The sequence below is a fragment of the Diabrotica virgifera genome, chromosome 1 (assembly GCF_917563875.1).
Source record: "Diabrotica virgifera virgifera chromosome 1, PGI_DIABVI_V3a".
Classification (NCBI taxonomy): domain Eukaryota; kingdom Metazoa; phylum Arthropoda; class Insecta; order Coleoptera; family Chrysomelidae; genus Diabrotica; species Diabrotica virgifera.
This window is the reverse complement of record NC_065443.1, coordinates 62,705,190-62,724,802: the sequence shown is the minus strand read 5'-3', so window position 1 is coordinate 62,724,802 and position 19,613 is coordinate 62,705,190. Positions and strand designations below refer to the sequence as shown.

Genomic DNA, 19,613 nt, shown 5'->3' with positions numbered 1-19,613 from the left:
TTATTATGCTTCCAATTGGATTTCTCCTTTTTTTTCAAAAAAATATATTGATTTTTTAACCCTAACATTTTTAATTTTGATCCTAGAAGTTTGGTAAAAAAGAATTTTGTAGGTTTTTATAAGGTCTATAAGGCTACTAATATTAATTATTGTTAAAATCCTCAGTGGCAAAAAGAAGTGACTTTGAAAGGGTTGGTAAAGGTGGTTTTTGCATGTCATTACAAGTTTTAATTGTCGATAGTTCACTCAATTTTTGCCTTAGAAAAAATTTTTACAAACCAGGCTTTTGGAAATTAAATCGGCTACAATTTCATATTTGAACATTTTTTCGTATCTCTGATGCTAATCTTGCTATTCTGAAGAAAAAGCCATTTTTTCCAAAACTTCAAAAATTCGTTATTTGCCTTTAACTCCATTTTTTTAAAACTGTTCATTCTAAGCCGGTCAAACTTCTAGAACCTATTAATAATACATAAATAAAAAATACCAAATAAGGTCATTGACTAATTTTAATTAGGGTGGTGATTAGGGGGTTGCTTTCAAACACTTTTTCGCTGAAAAAAATAGGGACTGTCATTCTTTTCATTATAAGTTACTTAATTTTTGAGCTAGAGACTTTTTTTATTTTTGGAGATAGATTTTTTAATAGTTTAAATTAATTTGAACAAGTTTTCCTCGAAAAATGCATAGTTTTCTCGTCTTTTGACTTTGAAACTACAATATTTAGCATTTGACGAAGAAGAGCCAACATAAATAAAGTATAGCTTGATTACTATTGGTCTTAAAGAAAATCTAAAAACACGTTTTTGTTTATTTTTTCAAAAGGTACATTTTTGTTATGTAAAGTTGTTTTGATAAAACGAAAACTTTTGGAGTTATTAGCAGAAAACTTATTAAAAACATTGATTTTTTCGATATAAAACCAACACTTTCGATAGCGAATAAATCGAAAACTATCAATTTTATTAAAAAAATGTATAGAACGTTTTTTGCTAAGAATGAACGTTTTTACCAACTTTTGTGATTAAAATATAATAAAAAATTTCCACTCCTGAGATGGGGTGGAAGCCACCCCCATGGTAAAAGCGCCTTTCAGCATGATATAGATTTTGATCCTTGGACTATCCACTACTTATTCTCAAATTTTCAAGCAAATCGATCTATTCTGTAAAAATTGCGAAGTTTTGTCCTATTTTAAGCTTCATTACTTGGACTACTATCTATACTGTTTGTGATATCTTCGACCCACTATTGCCGTAGAATATTAAGTCTTGTGATCTTAAAAAGCTACAGCATAATGTATCATCTTAAACAACAACCACAAATTAAAACAATAAACGGTCACAATTATTCGTACCCTTTGAAGTGGTGCCACTCAAATAAAATAATATTTCAATAGAAATCCATGTTAAGCTAACAATAACAAGTACTTAGCCCATGTGCGAGTTTTTATCACAAACAAGGTCAGAAGATTTTTTGGTATAAATGCTACAACTTTCAATATGATTTCATATTCAGTTTGAAAAAACTAATAACAAAAATGTTTGTCCCTAAGATGCTCTTGGTCTTGGGCTTTGCCCTTTTAGCCTCAGCTGGTAAGTATTTAATGATTTTCATTTTTTATAAAAAATTTAATTGATGAACGAGTAGTATAAGAATCGAATAAGTTCCATAATTTCTTTGTTTCTTAACAAAACGTGAACACGGTTACAATGAGGATGACCTGGATATCTAGATGGAATTTAATACTTTAGTGTGCCTAGCCTTATAATGTGATAATAAACCAAAATGAATTGTAGGAAAAGACCTTGATTATGGCATGGAAGTTTTGAGATGCGCCAACAAAGCAATGAGACCAGGAGTACCTGAATTGGGAGTTCCACAACATGATCCCTTCGTCGCCTTTAGTAAGAACATATCATGGCATGGAGACATCGGTGTTGCTAGGTAAGCGGAACATTTAGGATTATTTGGTCCTTTTGATATATCCTTTATTTTGTATTTTTAATTTCAATTAGGCTGATTCTACAAATTTGTTAGCCAATGTATTAATAGTCCTTGGGCCCATATATAAAATTATTATTTATTACCACACCGTCGAAACTTTTTGTATTTGTTATTTGGGTGAAGTCGGACAAATTTGGAGCTTGGCGCATTATGGTAGTGCGGCGTTTGTCTGTCAAGCTGCCACGAAGTGGTCAATTTTATGCAAGAAAAAAATTTATAACCACATTGGTCACTTTATTTTAATCAATGGTTTTTATCATATAAACAGCGAAAACAATTTTGTGGGACAAAAATATTGGGCTATATGACGCGTCGGACATGCTAAATATGTCAAATTTGCCAAAATAATAAACTTATTACCACATGGCTAATTTTAACAGAATCTATCATAAAACTTTTTCACAATATAGTGCAGTCACTGAAGGTTTTTACCTTCGATTTCGTTGAAATTTCATCAATTTTCATGAAAATTGGTGAGTAGTTAGATGATACCTCAAGGAACAAAGGTGACATGATGCCAACTTGCGCTTTTACCCTGGGGGTGAATGCCACCCCATCTCGGGGTGAAAATTATTTTATTAAAAATAATACCACAAGTCGATAGGACAATTTTTAAAATTATCGTAATTTTCATTTTCTTTTGAAAATAACTCCAAAAATACTCAATATACGTAAAAAATGGTATATAACCAAATTTTAGTTTTTTTTATAGGAAATATTTTACCTCCTTCATTATTTCTGTAGGGTAAAAATTAACTGAGATAGAAACGTTTAAAGCTTAAATTTTTGCTGCGAGAACTATGTAACCGGGTCCATTTTACCTTTTATTTTTTAAAAAATAAGAGGTTTAAAATATTAAATTCAACGTAGTTTAATAGCCCTTGGAATTAACTTTCAAATGGTGTTTAGGTGAATCTGATGTAAAAATTGACGGAGTTATTTAAAAAACATAATAACATTTTTGGAAAAATTTTTAATTTTGAACAATTCTTGGAGCATAAATTTTGATGGTATCGACTCGTTCGGTAGCTTATTTGATAGATATGTCTAAGTACTTTGATAAATGTTAAATAAGTTTATGTCATAAAATGCATAATTTTCCCGTTATTTAAGCTTGAATATTTAGACTTGGGTACTCGCCGAAAAAAATATACATTCAATTACCTATAACTCACTTTTGGTTAACAATAAAAGGTTTTTCTAGAAATGAGTTTATTTCGTTTTTTATTTGCTTCAATTTTGGTAATTATAACTTTTTTGTAAAAACTTATAGTTTTTGAGTTATTTGTCAAAAATCAGTTAAAAACATGCATTTTTCTAACGAAAAATTAAAATCTTTGACCTTAAATAACTGAAAAAGATTGATTTATTTTAATAACTTTATAAAAACAAATTTTGCTTAAAATTTGCCCGTCTATCGAATTATGGGGTTATTCTTAATAAAATAATTTTCACCCCACGAGAAGGGGTGGCGTCCACCCCCAGGGTAAAAGCGCAAGTTGGCACCATGTCACCTTTGTTCTTTGAGGTATCCTCTAACCACTCACCAATTTTCATGCAAATTGATGGAGGTTGAACGAAATCGGAGGCAATAGTTCATATCCACCTTCAATAACTACACTAATAATGTGGTAACCTTGTCGGACAATTTTTACGGGACTTATGCGCAGTCGAATGGGTCGAAGATGTTAATTTCCTGGATTTTTTTTATTTACAACCATTTTTCCGACAAAAATAGGAGGTTATAAGTAATTATATTCTAAATCAAAAAATCTAAGTGCCCGACAAAAATATTGGGCCAAATCGACAGTCGGACAAAAAATTTAATTTTTATTAGTAAACTATACTTTTAGCTATGCTGGGTTCGTGCATCCCTTATCTTCACAACCATTTTCCGACAAAAGTAGTAGGTTACAAGTAATAATATTCTTAAACAAAAAATGTAATTTTCTGACAAAAATGCTGGGGCAAACGAACTAAAAAATTAATTTTTTAGGTAATTGACGTCCTTAAGACGAGGATTGTCAAAAATTTCGGAAAATTTTTTAAAAATTGTGGACCTATTATTTTTGTCCGACAAGTGATCCAGTATGCATTACACATGTAAAAAACATTACAAAATAAAAATGACATCTGTGGTAATAAATAAAAAAAATCCGGAAAATTGACATCTTCGGCGCATCCGACTGTGCATATGCCCCGTGAAAATTGTCCGACAAGGTTACCATATTATTGCAAAAAGGTTTTATGGCAGATGCTGTTAAAATTAGCCATGTGGTAATAAATTTATTATTTTCATAAAATTGACATATTTAGCGTGTCCGACGCGTCATATGGCCCAATAGTTTTGTCCGACGAAATGGTTTTCGCTATTTATATGATAAAAACCATTGATTAAAATAAAATGACCAATGTGGTTATACATTTTTTTCGTGCATAAAATTGACAACTTCGTGACAGCTTGACAGACAAACGCCCCACTACGATAATGCACAAAGCTCCAAATTTGTCCGACTTCGCCCAAACAATAAGTACAAAAAGTTTCGACAGTTTGGTTATAAATAATAATTTTGTATATGGGCCCAAGGACTATAACCATAAATTTGGAAGAAAAATATCTACCTAAAGCGAGGAGACGCTTGCGTTGATACTCGATAAACTGAAAAGAGTAAGCCAGTAACATGGACTACAAATTATCAATAAAAATAAGACAAAAGTAACGAGTCGAGAGAACCAAAAACAAAAAAAGGGAAATTCAAAACATGTATCGATGTCTCGTGGTTGACTTTTCTTCTTCTTCATTGCCGTGCTCGATTATCGAGCGTTGGCTATCAAATTGGCTATAGTTATTTTGTTGACGGCAGCTCGGAAAAGGGATGCAGAGGATCTGCTGTGACGTTCTTCATCGACCTGGCCCCTTCTTCCTGGCCTTGTATTAATAAATGGAGTATATTATACCTCTCTGGTTAACGCATAACATAACCAAAATATTCAAGTTTACGATTTTTAACTCTTCTGACGACTTATGTAACTTTTCCCATCCGATGCAAAACAAACTCGTTACGAACTCTATCCACCCAACTTATTCGTAGGATTCTCCGATACACCCAGATTTCAAAGGCGTTTTTTGAGAAGTGTCTCTGTTAAAGCCCAGCCTTCGACACCATACAAAAGAGTAGAGAACACATAACATCTCACTAATTTTATTTTCAGACTCAAAGTAATATTGTTTCCACATACATTGTTTCCTCATCTTAAAGAATGCAGCTCTGGTCTTCTCTATACTTATTTTAATTTTTTTGCTCATGTCCCAGTTCTCATTTAGATTACAACCAAAGTAGGTTGTAGAATGTTATTTCTCTCCAGTTGTTCACCATAAGCTGTTACCACTTCCGGGTGTATTGACGTTATACTGAAAACCGTCACATTTGTCTTTGCAGTGTTAAGCTTGAGTCCATATTCATCACACGTTGCGGTAATTCTACTAATCAGATGTTGAAGTTCTTCGTAATTGCTTGCAATTAACACCGTGTTATCCGCGTATCTCAAATTATTAATATTGACGCCATTAATTTTGTTACCACATTAAACATTATCCACTGCTTTATTGAAAACGAACTCACAGTAGCTGTTAAATATTAGTGTGGACAAAATATAGCCCTGCCTTACTCCTCTTCGTATTTGAAGCTTTTCAGAAGTGTTCTGGCCAATCCTGATGTTTGCACGTTGATGCCTGTATAGATTTTTAATAATGCGTAGGTCTTTGTCATCAATACCTACCTGCTGAAGAATAACAATTATTTCAGTATATTTACTCGATCAAAGGCAATCTCAAAGTCAGTAAAACAGATATAAACCGGATGTCCGATATCTCTGAATACTAAATAGTGCTTCTCTGGTTCCAAGGTTATTGCGGAACTCAAACTGTGTTTCACCAAGTTGTTCGTCTATTTTTTGGTACATCCTTAGTGGTTGACAGCTTTGTTTATTTAGGCAGCAGCGTTAATAACAACAAGATCTGTGAACAGGAAATTCGACGATGTAAGTATACAGATGCGTGGAACCGCTATGTCAAACTTTGTCAAAATATGAAAAACACACATATAATAAAAAACACTATGATGAGTCTTGTATAAACAATGATTTTTCCAATATCCCTCTGTGAATGAAAAATTGGATGGCGATCACAAATCCGATTGACTGATACAGTCGAGAATCGTCAAGGTGATACGTACAACCCAAAATAGTGGTAGACAAGGAGCCTAAAAAGAGCAATACGATCCCTGGAACAATAGAAAAAATCAAATTATTGTGCATATATTACGATATAAATACAGATTAGAAGGAAATATTTTATATATAGGGGAGTGCAATTAGAACGAAAAGATACAATGTTTCGGAAAAAATCAAACAAGGTTATATTTTTCTAAAACTTTTTTGTTAGTTTATAAATATGTTAAAGTAAAAAGTTCTACTCATAAATTTCGCCGCTAATTGTTTATTAATTGTTTAAACAATAACAATTGTTTTGTATAAATAATGTTAAGAATATGGGTGAATTCAACATTTTATTTTGATAAAAAATGTTTTTATTTTAGTTTTGATTATGCTGAACTCGAATCTGACATTACAATTTGCAAATTCAAAATGGCGGATTCAAAATGGCGGATTTTTTCCTAAAAATCCTTAAAAAGTAGTTGTAAAATCCGAATTCTTTTTATAAAACGTGTTTGTTTACATATATGTGGATATTTTTGAGAGGTTGCCGAACCTGAATCAATTTTTTTATTAATTTAAATTATAAAATGGCAGATTCAAAATGGCGGATAACTTAAAAAATAGTTGTAAAAATAATTTCTATACAAAATGTATTTATTTCTACATATATTTATTTTTGAGAGCTTTGATAAACCCAACTTAAATGTTAACATTATAAACTATAAAATGGTGGATCCAAAATGGCGGATTTTCTAAAAAGAACATAAAAAAGAACATTTTTCTAAAACATTTATTGTCTTTATTTTTAACAGGTTGTTGAATCTGAATTAAAGATTAAAAATTTAAATTTCAAAATGGCGGATCTAAAATGGCGGATATTTAAATGAAAAAGAAGTAGAATCTAATCAAACAAATTTCAGTTATGAGTAAAATACCTATATTTTTCATAATACTGAAAATTGTTATTATGGAAAGTTGTTCAGAATTAAAAACGATGTGTCAATATGCAATTACACTCTTCTAATCGAAATATTGTGAACTATAAAGGTACATATTTATTGCGCGAAATATAATTTTTTTACATACCTCGTATAATATTGATAAAATATAATATTTTATATTTGCATATTAAGTGTTAGACCATGCACAGCTATTTATGACGAATAACTTTCTTCATAAAATTAATAATAAAACAGTTATCATAAATAATAGGTGAAAATTTAATGATGGGTGTAATTAATTTGAAACAATATTAAAAAAAAACAAATTTTCGATTAGAAGGATATAATTACATATTGGAACATAGTTTTTAATTCCAAACAACTTCCTTTATAAAAATTTTCGATATTGTGAAATATAAAGGTACTTTACTCTTGAGTGAAATTCATATTTTTTGACATACCTCGTACAAAATTAACAAAATTTGATATTTGACGGTTGCATCTTATGTTATATACGATGCAGAGTATTTTATGAAGAATAACTTTTTTTCGTAAATCTGATATTAAAAAAGTTATCAATAGGTTCCAAATTACGCAGACATACTGTATAAGAGCTAAAAAAAAATTTTTTTGTTGAACATTTATTATTGTTGAAGCTTATTATTAAATGTATTTTAGGTAAGTCTTACAGAAAAAAGTTTTGATCACTCTGTATATACATTTTTTCAGCTGGTAATTTTCGGTTTTTGTATTACATTTTTGTTATCTTTCTTAATTTTCTCTAAAATAAATTGTTTATTTTATTTTTGAACTAAAATAATTTAGTGTTTTTTTAAGATTACATCCTAAGATTTAAAAGATATCAAAAAAATTGTATTAGATTTATTCAAACTTGAGTAATACCGTCTTAAAGTGGTGGGAATTCTGTAAAACTACGAAGTTTTCAAAAATTACATTTTTTGAGACATCGTATTATTTGAATTAAATTTTTGAGATTTTTTTTGAACAAAGCATCGTTTAGTAAGATTATTGAGAGGTAAGTTGTGCAAATTTGAGAGTTTTATAAGTAAAATTGTAATAGTTACAAATTTTTAAATCATTTTTAAACAAAATTCATGTAAGGCTCAATTTCCGCCTACACCGTACTTATGTCCATATATTTTATTTCTTTTTATTACAACCATAAGATAGCTTATTTCAGCTTCTTTCATGTCCAATTTGTAAAATTTCTTTTGATCCATTAGTTCAAGAATTACATTAAAAAAACTCAACCATGCACTTCTTCCAACGCTAGTTTACAGTGCGCCAATGTGTGTGAGAAGGGTGACTTTAGCGTTATAAATAAAAAATTACAGCAGCTAGAGATTAAATTTTAGAAAAAACTTTATATAAGGTTTTTTTTGTAAAATTTTCTTAATTTTTTAATAGTCAAGTCAGTTTTTTCTAAAAATTATATTTTCGGAGTTATCTAAAAAAACATCTAACTTCGCTGTTCATTTGTTTAATAAAAAATGAAGCACCCACTTCTCGAGTAGAACTTTTTAATATGTTGTTTATTAAACATTTCTTAATGAAATTACAGAAAGTTTTATCTTGTTTGATTTTTTCCGAAGTGAAAATCTAAATGCACTCCCCTAATAAGCGGTAACATTATTTTAAATGTCTTCTGTGCTTTTATGTGTTGTAAAATATCAATGAAAAGTGGTAAAAGTGAACATAATAATTGTTTCTTGCAGTGCTGATTCCAAAAGAATTGAAGTTAAATTTTTTCTGATATTTTTATTGTTTGGGTGAAATTTTTAATGTATCCTTGTAAATCCTATTTTCCTTTTATTTCTAGCACCTCAATCGACATCGACACATTGAGATGGTATGGTCTTGCCGACTGGAACGTTACTGCTAAGCAAATCAATGATGACGCTGATAATGTAGCGGTCTTTGACTGGGTCAATAGATGGCCCGTTTTCACAATCTCCGGCAACTACCGAGCAACCGTTAAAGAACTGTTCCTTACACAGCATTACAAAGGAAGCTTCAAGTAAGTGTGTATCAGATCATAAATACAGAGAAATTGTTATATCTACCAACCAGTGCAAAGCACAGGACAATGAATGTGAAAAAACATGTTCTTGTTAAATTTTAATCAGAAAGTTTGGTGTATTGAAAGATTTATAGAGTTACATAATATGTATACGTTATTAAAGGTGCTCTAAACATTCACTTTTTATTCCTCTTTTTGTATAGACATGACTGTCGTTGTTGTTGTTAATATGAAGTTGTCGTTCCATTGCCTTCGTGGTCTTCCCACTGATTGTCTTTCTATTGGAGAACCCTCTCTCGCCATCCTCACTACTTTATTTATTTTCATTCGGCCTATGTAGAGATGCATCAAGTCATACTAATTTTGATGTTACTCAAGAAACTTGACTTGACTTGAAAAAACACCTTTTTTGTAAAAAAGTTTGACTCGACTTGATGTCGATATTTTTAGGTTTGACATAAATCAAACTTTTTCAAATAGTTTGAAGTTTGAATATCATATTTCGCAACGTGTTTATTTCTAATTCTAATTAAGAGCCTTTTGTTTTGACTTATTTGGATAGGTCTAAACCTGTACACTGCTACTCCACAAATTAGTTATAGTTCATATTTAGAAGTATATGCTTGGGTTCTTTGTTACGTTCGTTTTAAAGTGTGTGATTTGTGCGATAATGTCTGAACCTGAACCTTTTTCGGCTCAGAATACGTACCAGAACAAATTGAATCTGATTTTGAAGGAATTCCCACTCCAAAAAGTAAGCGAAAAAAATCTGTAGACGAAACTGAATTAATTAAGAAAAAGAAATAGACTGGTTAATTTGATGTTGCGACAGGCAATTGCAAAACAATGAAAATTGCAAAGTGCATATTATGTAAAAATAAAGAACAGCGTTATAAAGTGACAAATACTGGAACTAGTTGTTTAAGGCCGGCCATTGGTAATGTTATAAGTATAGCCGATCCCATCACCTTTATAAAGTACACCACTCATAATCTAGAGCATATATGTATACCGAAAAATGCTTAACCTACTAACAATATATGTCGCTAGTTCCAGCCATATTTTTGTTATCCTACCTGTTGTGTATTGTTTATAAAAAAATGTGAAAGTTTTGCTTTTTTCTCAATAAATATAAGAGCGTTTATATCTAAATTACTTAAGTATTTAAATGAATTTCATGATAAAATTCCGTTTAGCACTACAGTAGAAGTAATGGAAGGATATAACGTTAAAAAAATGTGAATTAATAAAGTACTTTTTGCGTGGTGTACTTTTAAAATAAATTTCTGAAATTAATAGAAATTGGCATGTGAAACGTAAATATTCGACATATAATACGAATACAGTATAGGAATCTGTAAGAATCTAAGCTCTGTTAATGTAGCCATTATGTATAAGATGGCGCTACGAAAAATATTATATACATGTGCAAAATTCAGGAGCGGTATGGCCCGTTTGAAACTTTCCTTTGGAAATTTCGGTACTGTATAGAGAGTAATACCGTTTTGAGGGATGCGGGTGGTTCATTATTGCGTACTTGGAATAATATCAGGGCCCCGTAACCGGGCGTGCAACGCGTGCGGTGCACGCGTGCGTAACCCCAATGGGGCGCCAAACCGAAGGATTGGTAAATAAGAAATATTTATTTTAAATGAGATAATCATTTTTTATATACAATTTTATTTATTTCATGAACAGCTAGAGAAATCTCAAAAATCAAATATTGTGTTATTACTGAAAAAATGATTATTATTCCCGTCCTGAAATGTTGAACGTACTCCGTCTAAAATATATTACATTTTATTGTCCCTTCCTAATTTTTTTCTTTGAAGTATGTAGATAGATTGAATTACGCTTGCCATATGAAAATCAAACATCAAATCACACTCCTTGACGACTAGAAACATAAATTAGTACCCATAACGCAACTTAGCAGTTTTACTCCTATAAAGTGAATCTTTTACTCTAATGATAATTACCCTTAAGTAAACACATACTCTATGAATTATGATTATGTATTTAACTTGGGTATTACCTTTTCCCGTAAAATTAATAATGTATTAATAATAATTAAAATTAATAATTAATAAAATTAATATGAAACCATATGGTTGCTAGTTATGCAGACACCCTATATAAAATTTGTTTGAAAACTTTGATATAACAAAATATTATTGTTTATTTACTTGAATGTATATTTTTAATTTAATACACAAGGTGCTTCATTCATGTTGCAAAAAAATTTAAGGGGAAAGACGCAAAATGTCGCCTCTCAAAATTTTCCTGTGTTTTAAATGTGTTCATTTTTTTCGAATACTGAGAAAACTAATAAGTATTTTTAAAAAAATTAAACGCAGAATGAAAGAAAACGTTATTGCCGAGGGCCGACAGTCCCTTAGAATAAATAAAAAGTTTCTTTTGAATTAAATATTTGCAATTCACTAAATTTTCTCTGTTTTCACTAAGTTTTCAGGAGAAGTTTTTTCAGGAGAAGAATAGGAGAAGTTTTAATTGTAGAACAGTTTAAAAATTTGGAACGTCAGATTACGAAAACGCTCCATGTATTTTTTCGAACAGAACTTCCAATTGATTTGTTACTGTTTCATTAAACTCTCATGCAAAAATCATATTGCTATTTATCAAAAATATAATTCCTGCCATTTGACATGTTCTTCGTGTTAAACTTATTAAAATGCCCAGTTGGTGATAATACCAGTCTGATTTTTGCATAAGAGTTTAATGAAATCGTAACAAATCAGTTGGAAGTTCTGTCAGACAAAATACATGGAACGTTTTCGTAGTCTGATGTTCCAAATTTTTAACCTGTTCCACAATTAAAGCTTCGCCTGTTTCAGTGTTCCCGTACATCAAAGTTTGTCCGACTAGACACAGTTAAGTTAAAAATTTTCAGCTTGTTATTAATCAACTTCTTTTTTGTACGCGAGATCCAAGCCTATAATTCAAATTTAACTTATAAATAAGTGATTTTTACTCAGGTCAGCCGTTATGATGAAACATTTTATTTTAGGGAATATAGGATGGTATAGTTAGACCCATACCCAGACATCCAAAGTGAAAGTTATCCTCCAACACCAAATTGTTCTATATGGTCCACATAATGTTCAGAAAAAAGTCACACCATTTTGAGCGTCGGGTTTGGGGGGGAGAGGGGGGAGAAATCGGTAAATTCGTAGTTTTTTACGTTTTTCGTCAATATTTCTAAAACTATGCGATTTAGCATGAACAACCTTCTATACAAAATTGTTCTACATTAAATTTGAAACAAAAAAGGTCCTATGCATAACCCTTCTAAAATGAACGGTTCCAAAGTTACGGAGGTAGTATGTTATAATTGGTCCAAAAAAGGCCTAACCCAGACATCCGAAGTAAAAGTTTTCCTGCAACACCAAATTGTTCTATATGGTCCACATATGAGTGATCGCGTCTAACCTTAATTTATACCGTTTTTTTTTAGTTGTTATATGCATGTTTATCCGATTTTTTTGCCGGTACGGCGAGCTCTATTTCAAAAATCTTCTAGTTTCCTCCAAATAATATTTTTTCTAGATTTTTTGTGATATTCTAAATAAAATAAGTTTCTTGACATTTTTCTCCAAAGTTAATGGTTTTAAAGTTATAAGCGATTTAAATCCGAAAAATGCCAAAACGCATTTTTGGATTTTAAATCGCTTATAACTTTAAAACTGTTAACTTTTGAGAAAAATGTCAAGAAACTTATTTTATTTAAAATGTCCCAAAAAATCTAGAAAAAATATTTTTTGGAGGAAAACTGGAGATTTTTGAAATAGAGCGCGCCGCACCGACAAAAAAATCGGATGGACATGTATATTTAACAATTAAAACACGACGGTTTAAATTAGGGTTAGACACAATCACTCTTTAGAATCTTCAAGCTGAATGTTTAAACTTCAATTTAAGAATCTGGCAACCTCAAAAGTTCTAATTTAAATATGAGTTTTTAGGCCTCGTAAATGAGCATTTTCGCACTTTTCAGATTTTAAATCGCCTATAACTCGAAAACTATCAATTTTTGAAAAATATTACAAGATACCTTTCTTGTTTAGAATGACCCACTAAACTTAAAAATATATGTTCCGGGGCAAAAAAACGTGATCTTTTCTATTTGTTTATAAAAATTGTTTAAACAGTTTCTGCCCAAAAATTCCGCCCGGCACCCTTCAGATTTGTTTAGAGGGGACATGTTTGAATAGGAATCCACAAAGAAACCGAATCAGAAATTTTCCCAGACGGGAGCGGTCTCACCACATGGACTAAAATAGATTTCTCCAATACTTTTGGTTTAGATTTTACCACGAGATACGAGCACAGTATTTATCCAAGTAAAATTTTCAGCGAGACCCCGTCCTTAAACCGCCTACTAAAAAATTAAAAGTTCGCACCTGATATATAAAACGATTTCGAGTCATCTTAGCGAGGCCGCACCTGCATCCTCTCTGTACTTAACTAAACTATCGACTCACTAAAAATTCTGCCGTTTGCGGCCTCGCTTAGATATCTATTGCGTTATTTCTCCGATAGAGGCAGCATCTCTCGGGAAAGAATCTTTTCTCTCTGTTGCGCCGGCATTTGGGGACCTCTCTTTCATACAACGGCCGGCCTTAAAACCACATCTGATGCAGTCACAAAAAATTTATTAAACCTACTCTGTCAAAATATATTTATATTTTGTTGTTCCTTCGTAAATTTTTGTTGAACTAGATTAAATTACACTTGGTGTGTTAAAAAACCATTCAACGAATTTTTTGTTGTAATCTAGTAACACTCAAATAAAAATATAAAAAAGTGAATAGAATGCATAAAATTATCAACGATTACCGATAAAACGAAACTTGCCAGCAATCAATTTTACGCGTAAGTAGATCATTTTCTTGAATTTACGACTTCTATTTTGACTTAATCGCTTCCCGTGTCAAGTTACTTTCATATGATACTCATTGTAATTTTAATTTTGTTATCTTAATTGGCAACTAACATTTCCATTTCGACAAAAAAGTATATCTACAAATTAAATTATTTTTCAAACTCTTTCAGACCAGTTTGACTTGACTTGAGTTATTTGTCAGAAGGATTGACTTGAGTTTGACTTGAAATTAAGTCAAACTCAAGACAAATTCAAACATTCAAGTCAAACTTGTGCAACTCTAGCCTATGTGGTCATTCCATTCTACTCTTCTGTTTCTTACCCAGTTATTAATGTTATACACCTTGCATCTCCGTCATATATCTATACTTCTAGTTCTGTCCCATAGTGTCTTACCATCGATTTATCGAAGGGTTTTCATCTCTGCTACATCTAGCAATATTTTTGTCCTGTCTGTGTCAGGTCGTATTTCTGCCGCGTATGTTATTATTGGTCTGATGGGTGTTTTGTAAATTCTGCCTTTCATTTCCTTTCCGATATTTTTAATTTTCCATATTATTTCATTCAGGCAACCTGCGGCTCTGTTTGCTTTATTCACTTGGTCTTCCACTTCCGTTTCGAGCTTTCCTAGCTAGGTAGTGTGATGCCTAGATATTTAATCTTCATCACTAGCTTGCTCTTTTATCTGACTCTTTGGCTCTTATTTACATCTTATTGGATTTGCTTTTATAACCATGCATTTTGCCTTTTTTGGGGAGATTATCATGTGATTATCTGGCGGTTTTATTAAATTGGTGCAGCATGCGTTGTAAATCATTTTCACTTTGAGAGATTAGTATTGCATCCTCTGCATATCAAAATATTTTAAGTTGTTTTGTACTATCTGGTATCCTTTTTTAGTTCGTACTTTTTTAGTATTTCATCTACAATCAGGTTGAACAAAAAAGGACTCCCCCTGTCTTATCCCATTGACATTAAACATTCACGTAATTACCAAAAAATATTTAAATTAAATTTTTAGTGGTGCCTTAATCATAGACAATATTTCTCGTTAGTAAAAAGCAGCACGAACTAAAATGTGCTCCGATAAGGCAAACTTAATGCCGAAATACGTATAAGCACCTAGTGGAGGCCCTGTTCTGTAATCAAACCTGAATCATTTTTACTTTCATTGACAATATTTCTGTTTAACATATTTCTATTTTTACCATGAATCATGAAAATGCTGTTATTGTGGAAGTGAATTAATATAAAACGATTTTTTTAGAATGGTCATGGAGAAACCAGTATGGACTGGAAAAATAAGCGCAAATAAAATCCAACCCAACGCCACCGTGAATGACTTCACTGTTAAATGGCACGTTGATGATGTAGATGTAAGTATTTTTATCATATTTAAGTCATATCTTTCATTTTCCTATCTTCTACTATAGAAACTATTGTATTTTCTTATGCTGATTTTTATACTAATTACACCAAATTAGGATCTCTTACAGTTTAGCAGGAACCCATTTTCCTTCCATTTTACCCTTCATAATCAGCTGCAGCAACAACTCATACTTGTCATTTCTAATTGTGTGGCCAAATATTCTGTCTTTCTCCTTTTAATGGTGGTCAAAAGTTATCTATATCTTTCAATTCTATATGATCGGCACATCCCAAGTAGCACAATAAAACCATTTTAGTTCTATTTAAGGTTTATAAAGGTTTTATTGTGGTAAATAAGAAGATAATGGTTTTAAAGTTACCTTGTAGATATACTGCCAGAACTTTAAAACTATTAAGCATTTGTCACTAGTTTTAAAGTATCTAATAAGGGTGTCAAATAAGACTAATTAGTCTTAATAGATAATTTGTCCTATTGTAGTTTTAAAATGGTTTATTCTCAGTTCACTTTAAAACCAATCAGTTTTATGAAGAACTTCCGGACTATTTGGTTTTATTAGATTCTAGTTTGTGACCTTTTAGTTTTATTACAGTTTTAAAGATTCTTCTAATATGACTAATAAAACCTATTATTAAAACTACTTGATCTCAAGACAATTGTGTCAGTAAAGCATATGCCTTAAAATTATTTTTTTAGTTTTCTTTAAAGTTGCTTTCTTAAAAGCAATTATTAGGCTATATTAAAACCAAACGCTCTTCGTAAAGACTCAACTATACTTCTTGTTAGAAATAATAAAACTAAACTCATCCCCTCTTCTTTCATGTCCAGAATGGTCGGCCATTTGTTTTAGAGCGAAGTAGTGGTGTAGTGTGTTGTAAAAGGTGGAAGTACAGTTAGTATGGAAGAAATAAGTCGCAAGTACTTAAAATATAAACGAACTGGTAATTACCGCTTATTTTTCAAAGAATACAACACACACAGAACTACGACGCCGCGATTTTAAGGTTATATTCACATTAAAACCGAGTAGCATTATTGACAGCAGCATTAAAACTAAACAGTTTTAATTCCAAGGCAACCTTGCTTTTATGTAGGATATATGCTTTTGGACATGTATAAAATAAAACCACTTGATCTTAACAATTCTCTGTCGATAGACTAAATAGTTTTATTTCTTATTCGGCCATATTGCTTTCTGGAGATGCTGAAAGCCATGATAGATAACATTATAAGGCTTACATAAAAATTATAAATAAGCGACTTAAAGACAAATTCGATTTATTTTAACATTAAAACATTAAAATTGTAGATAAAATCTTTTTTTTTCAAATTAATATTTTTCGGATTTAAATTGTTTTATTATTATTATTTTTTAATTGCCAAAAGTCAGACCTATTGTTGTTAACATTATCAATAAAGTTGGGTGCGCGAGTGTTTTTCTACCTTGACAGTCCGAAATAACCAAGTATTTTTTATTATTTTATGGTTACAAATACGTATCTACCTATCATAACACGTGTAAAAATTTGTTGGGCTATATGGAGTATATGGGTTTAAAGAATCATTTAATATGGTAAATTGTCTTTAAAAGTTTCCATTTAAGAAATCTTTTTAAGTTTGCTATACACCTGAATGCACTTAAAGTGTCTTTTAACATGATTTTAAAAGCACCTTCACAGCAGCTTTAAAACCAGTTCCTTAAGAAAACAAAGTTTTAAAAAGGTTTTTATTTTTGGTTTTATTGACCTCTTTCAGTGTGGGCCCTTTTATGCTGAAAGCGGTTTTATTGCAACCTTAAGGTTTACTTAAAAACCAATTAGTTTTAATTTTAGTTTTATTCTATAGTTTTAAAGCATCCTTAAATGACTTAATAAACCCGTTCGGTGCTACTTGGGATGGTATTTTCAAAATTGTCCTAAAAAGCCACATCTCAATCGGCACCACAAAGAAGAATGGAGTTGATTTGTAGATTGAGTCTTTGGTAACTTCGAAATGTCCTCATCTTTAAAAACGCTGCTCTTGATTACTCTTTTGTTGATCGGATTTCGTATTTAGATATTCAGTAATCCAGGCTACTGAGTGTTTCATTTTTTCCATTGTTTAATATCTGCATTTTTTATTCTGGATCCTTGTTATGACTTTACCCCTCTTACTGATAAACATGGTTATCAAATTAGGATACAAACGAATCTCCCCAATATCTGAATGCTATAAAATCAACAAAATTTAGATATTTCCTACAAATAAAATAAAAAAATTTGGGGAAGTAGGAATACAAAGGAAGCAAATATGAACTATACGTCCTTTATACTTACAGTTTTTAAAAATTATGAATAGAAAAATACCGATATTGATAATGTCCGAAATGCCCTTCCTTGCTTGGATTTGTACACTGGATACTTTCTGCTTCGCAGTGAAGTACATTTAATATTAATTTATTAATGAAGTGACATAACATAGCACAATTAAAAAACCAAGAAGCTCACATTACTTATTTAATATTAACTGTCATTTTCAACTTGTCATACCAATTAAACGTTAATACTTATACCATTTGATTTTTTTATACATTGTTTCTCTTTTAAAGGTGGATATTAGTGGATTGGGACTCATTGGAGATGCTACAGCTGTAGCCATTCAAACAGGTGTTAAAACTGCCCTCAACACTGGACTCATCGGAAATGTCGTTGGAGATTTCCTTAAAATGAGATTCAACACTGTGTGGTACCCCACTGGCAAACTCTGGGATCTTATGGCCTGGTGCAAATCATAAGACCAACAACAGAATAATTTTTTTCGATTTTTTCGAATCAAATAATTAACTAATATAGATTTCTTGTCTAAATTTGTAAAGATAGAATATAATAAAATCGAAATAATTATTTAACAAGTTTTTAAAATTTTATTTTTAATTCCTGGCTAAAGTTCTAACTATTTATAATGGGAAATTAGCCACAATATTATTAAAAAATGATTTTTATTAACGTTTCGACGCCCAAATCGGGTGCCGTTGTCAAAATACAAAATACTACTAATATAAACAAAAATGTTGTTGCTTAGTAAAAAAATTCTTCTTATAATTTATTTAATTTGACTCATTTATATCGGCAATTCAGATACATATGATACATTTTAAAGTAGAAGACTTTAAAATGATATTGCCAATATTTATGAGTTGCGTTCCTGGGACGACTTTACTGAAAGATAGTTCATTCGATTACATGAAATCAACCCCAACTCAAGAATATCCGTCACAAAAAAATCATAGCATGTGATCTGTCTTTAAAAAGACAACCACATGCAACGGTGACATTAAAATTCTCGCGTTAGAGATCTCATAGTAAATCACGAGGGAAAACCAGGAAAAACCTCGTGATACTATCCCGACATCGTAAGTATTTGGTCTTACATTTAATTTACTCTCAAAATTAATACCAAATTCTGACTTTACTATAATTTTGTTTAAATTATAAATAATATTAATAATACATGGATATATAAGTAATACTAAAATATAAAATATGTACTAACTCGACTATTGACTTACTAGTTGTGGTATTTTCTTACTATTGACTTCCTCTTTCAGTATGGGTATCCACATCCTACTGCATTCCACCGAGGGATTTGCGACACAATTGGTTTCGTTTAGCATAATGAGAGCCGCTTCTTTGATTTTTCTCTTTTTACTATATGTTTCTTTCAGGACTATACTTGAATCTCTCCACTGAACTCTATGTTCATTATCCCATGCGTGGTGACATATTTGAGATCTATCAAATTCTCTATTTTTAATATAAGATTGATGTTCACTTATTCTAACGTTTAATGGTCTTGATGTTTCACCTATATAAAACTGTTCGCATTCACAAGGTATTTTATAAATACAATTCTTTGTCCTTTCTTGTTCATTGTTAGGTTTAGTTTTAGATAGAATAGATCTCAATGTGTTGGTTGTTTTGAATGTTGTTGAAATGTTGAATTTATTTCCTATTGTTTTAAGTTTCTCGGATAGTCCTTTTATGTATGGTATTGATATTTTCCTCGTATTATTTCTTGTGAATGTTGTAGGACCCCGTTCTGTGTTGTTCTGTTCTATTCGATCCAGTCTTGACAATT

The 19,613-nt window shown here is 31.0% G+C and overlaps 2 protein-coding genes across 4 annotated transcripts in view; one reads left to right on the top strand and one right to left on the bottom strand.

Annotated features, from left to right (window-relative positions):
• LOC114329273 (homeobox protein DBX1-B) overlaps window positions 1-19,613 on the bottom strand; it is a 306,498-nt gene that overhangs the window by 66,450 nt on the left and 220,435 nt on the right. The window lies entirely within an intron of this gene.
• Window positions 1,391-18,387, top strand: LOC114329275 (uncharacterized). The gene is made up of 5 exons (XM_028278319.2): window positions 1,391-1,595; window positions 1,800-1,947; window positions 9,007-9,204; window positions 15,378-15,486; window positions 18,085-18,387. The coding sequence occupies exons 1-5, from the start codon at window positions 1,541-1,543 to the stop codon at window positions 18,268-18,270; spliced, it is 696 nt and encodes a 231-aa protein (XP_028134120.1). The 5' UTR covers window positions 1,391-1,540; the 3' UTR covers window positions 18,271-18,387.

What these genes read in the sequence shown, in the direction of transcription:
- LOC114329275 (XM_028278319.2), top strand. Translation starts at nt 1,541, where the DNA reads ATGTTTGTCCCTAAGATGCTCTTGGTCTTGGGCTTTGCCCTTTTAGCC. An exon ending in TGCCCTTTTAGCCTCAGCTG is followed by an intron (nt 1,596 to 1,799) that starts GTAAGTATTTAA and finishes AATGAATTGTAG; the next exon opens with GAAAAGACCTTGATTATGGC. An exon ending in GGCACGTTGATGATGTAGAT is followed by an intron (nt 15,487 to 18,084) that starts GTAAGTATTTTT and finishes TCTCTTTTAAAG; the next exon opens with GTGGATATTAGTGGATTGGG.